Raw genomic sequence first — 3,217 nt, forward strand, 5'->3', positions numbered from 1 at the left:
GGGAGACGGGCTGATGCACGAGGTGAGGCCCGCACCTGGGGGCTGGCGTGGGGGCGGGGCGGGGTGTTCCCAGGCTGATCCAGGCTGCGGCCGCTGTGCTCCCCCACAGGTGGTGAACGGGCTCATGGAGCGGCCCGACTGGGAGACCGCCATCCGGAAGCCCCTGTGTAGCCTCCCCGCCGGTTCGGGCAATGCACTGGCAGCTTCTGTGAACCATTATGCCGGGTGAGAACGCAGGGCCAGCGTGGGCCTCAGTTTCCCCTCAGTGCGGGCCCACTGCCTGGTTTTCTAGAAAATCTCATCTTCGAGGGTAACTTCCATTCCCTCTTTGCCCGAGCGCCCACCCTCAGTTCTGGGGCCCTGTCGTGGCTGCCTCTTCCCGCTCCCCACTTCCTGGGAGGAGGTCTGCAGAGGATGCATGAGCCCCTTTCCCCTTGCAGCTACGAGCAGGTGACCAACGAAGAGCTCCTGAACAACTGCACGCTGCTGCTGTGCCGCCGGCGGCTGGCGCCCATGAGCCTGCTGTCCCTGCGCATGGAGTCGGGGCTGCGGGTCTTCTCCGTGCTCAGCCTGGCCTGGGGCTTCATTGCCGACGTGGACATCGAAAGCGAGAAGTTTCGGCGCCTGGGGGAGATGCGCTTCACTGTGGGCACCCTCCTGCGCCTGGCAGCCCTGCGGGTCTACCGGGGCCAGCTGGCCTACCTCCCCGCAGAAAGGGTGGCCTCCAAGGTGCCCGCCTCTCCTGCCCTGGATCGGCAGGACTGGCAGGGCCCCGTGGACACCCACCTCGTGCCCCTGGAGGAGCCGGTGCCCGCTCACTGGACTGTGGTGCCCGAGCAGGACTTCGTGCTGGTGCTGGCGCTGCTGCACTCGCACCTGGGCAGCGAGATGTTTGCGGCCCCCATGGGCCACCGAGCGGCCGGCGCCATGCACCTGTTCTACGTGCGGGCAGGCGTGTCTCGGGCCATGCTGCTGCGCCTCTTCCTGGCCATGGAGAAGGGCAGGCACATGGAGTGCGACTGTCCCTACTTGGTGTATGTGCCCGTGCTGGCCTTCCGCCTGGAGCCCAAGGACGGGAAGGGGATGTTTGCTGTGGACGGGGAGTTGATGGTCAGCGAGGCGGTGCAGGGCCAGGTGCACCCAAACTACATCTGGATGGTCAGTGAGCCTTCATCCCGTCTGGAGCCGCAGCCGCCGCCACCCAGCCAGCAGCCTCCGCGTGTGCTGCCTCCAGAAGATCCCATATGACCCTCGCCTGGCTGTGCCTTACTCTGTCTACTTAGTCATCTGAGCTCAGGGCACTTCCTCCCTCCCTCCCCCAGGCCTGGAGGGCCAGTCCCAGCTCCCACGGGGGAGGAGGACTCCTGTGGGTAGAGGCTGTGCTTCAGAAGGACCTTCTCTGCCCGCCAAAGGCCAGGCTGAGGCCCTGGGCCAGGAGCCCAGCTGGTTTACCCATTGTGGAGGCCACCCTATTGTTCTGGGAGCCCCACCCCATGAATCAAATCCAAATAAAGTGGCATCGCCAGCCTGCTGGTCTGATCCGATGGGCGGGGGAGAGAGTGGGGTCTTGCTCCGGTCGGACTCTAGTGTTTAATGTGAACGAGGCCCAGTGGTGCCTCCTGGATTGGGCAGTCTGTGCTGGTGGGCACAGGTCGAGAGCGGGTCCAGGTATTTTTGCAGGGAGTAAGGCCCAGCCCCAAAGCCGATTATACCTGCTTTGCAGCCAGGGAGCTCAGACACCCGACGTGGGGAGCCAGGCTCGGAGCTGGCGTGCCATTCTTACCGAGGACCACACAGCCAGCCAGTCTCCACCAAAAGCGAAAATGCCTCAAGGAAGGGGCACTGGGGAAACAAGGACCAGAACCTAAAGGGGCAGGCACCTGTTCCCTTCTTAAAGGAGCCTGTCATCTCTCCACAGAGGGCTGTAGGCTGTGCAGCCTCCTCTGCCCTACTGTGCCCTATCCTTGTGGGCACTGTTGGGCAGCAGTTAAAAGGAAGCAGCAGGGAGGGGCAGATGCCAGTCTCCCAACTGGCAGCCATTCTGGCTCATGGCCCGGCAGGTGCTCCCATGCCAGCTCCCAGCACCTGGAAGGTGGCCCACTTCCTGAAACGGGCTCTTCAACAAACACAGCCCTGCCCAGGGGCAGGCATACTGACCCTCCAAAACCTGAGCTCCTTGGGTGACTCCTGGGAACGCAGAAGGCACCGCAGCACCAGGGCAGGGCCAGGGCCAGGGTCTCCTTCCCCGGGGAGGGGGTAAGGTGCCCGGAGGGAAGAAAGGCGACAGAGCCCACACGAATGGCAGAGGCAGGTTTAATGTGCCACCTTGTACACTGTAATGAGCCAAACCAAAAAATGCAAGTAAAAAAAAAGGTTTAATCACACAGCACTTTATACAGATCGTAAGCAGCAGGCATTCACATCGCCACACGGACGGTGCACTGAGGCACGGCCCCCGGCCGCTGGGTGTTCCTCACAGGACGCCGGCCGGCTCCAGTGCCCGGCCCGGCTGGCTCCCCGCTTCCCCGCGGCTGCTGCCTGCCGGGTGGGAATGGCACAGCTCGGTGAGGGGCAGCTGGCGGCAGACAAGACGCATCATGCTTTGGCTTCTTTTTTGCTTGTTTTGTGTTTCTAATAAGAGTTAATATCTTTACTTTTGAAATTTATTTTCTTTCAACCTTAAATATTACATACATACACCAAAAATTACATACCTGCAACGCGCTCAACAGCGTCTCTTAACCTGGAGCTTCACATTATCAAAAGCTTAGAAAACGTGTAAACCTCTGGGCCCGTCGGCGAGGGAGACCCACGCCTGCCCCCTCCCCAGACTGGGCCTGTGGAGTCTAAGCGAAGGGCTGACGGGGCCGCCTCCTCACGGGAGAGAGGGTGGCTCCGTGTACGAGCTACAGGCCACCTCCCCGCATGAGCATTTGGTAGTGGGAGAGGCAGAGTCCGTGGGAGAGGTCCCAGCGCGGCCCAGGCCCTGGATGTGCTGCTGCTCCCGCCCCTGGGGTCCTGGGACAGGCCTGAGCGGGGAGCGGACATCGGCTTCAGTTCAAGCAGGCGAGGCCGTGAAGCCAGAACTGCCCCCAGCCACGTGGGCAGGAAGAGCAAGGCACCTACAGCCGTTTCTTTCCCAGCAGCTCCCAGTCCTCACTGCGTCAGCATGTGAGCCGCCACCTCGCCTGGGTGTCACCCCCAGCCCCCGTCTGCC

General features: G+C 62.5%; 1 protein-coding gene across 1 annotated transcript in view; it reads left to right on the top strand.

Annotated features, from left to right (window-relative positions):
* The window catches only part of SPHK1 (sphingosine kinase 1), a 3,929-nt gene extending 1,276 nt beyond the window's left edge, over positions 1-2,653 (top strand). The window contains exons 4-6 of the mRNA XM_015559214.1: positions 6-22; positions 110-225; positions 441-2,653. Of these exons, the coding sequence (XP_015414700.1) occupies positions 6-22; positions 110-225; positions 441-1,248 (941 nt within the window). The 3' untranslated portion in view covers positions 1,249-2,653. The remainder of the gene's footprint in view (positions 1-5; positions 23-109; positions 226-440) is intronic.
* Positions 2,654-3,217: the final 564 nt, after the last annotated feature.

Source organism: Myotis davidii, unplaced genomic scaffold (assembly GCF_000327345.1).
Source record: "Myotis davidii unplaced genomic scaffold, ASM32734v1 scaffold274, whole genome shotgun sequence".
NCBI lineage: Eukaryota > Metazoa > Chordata > Mammalia > Chiroptera > Vespertilionidae > Myotis > Myotis davidii.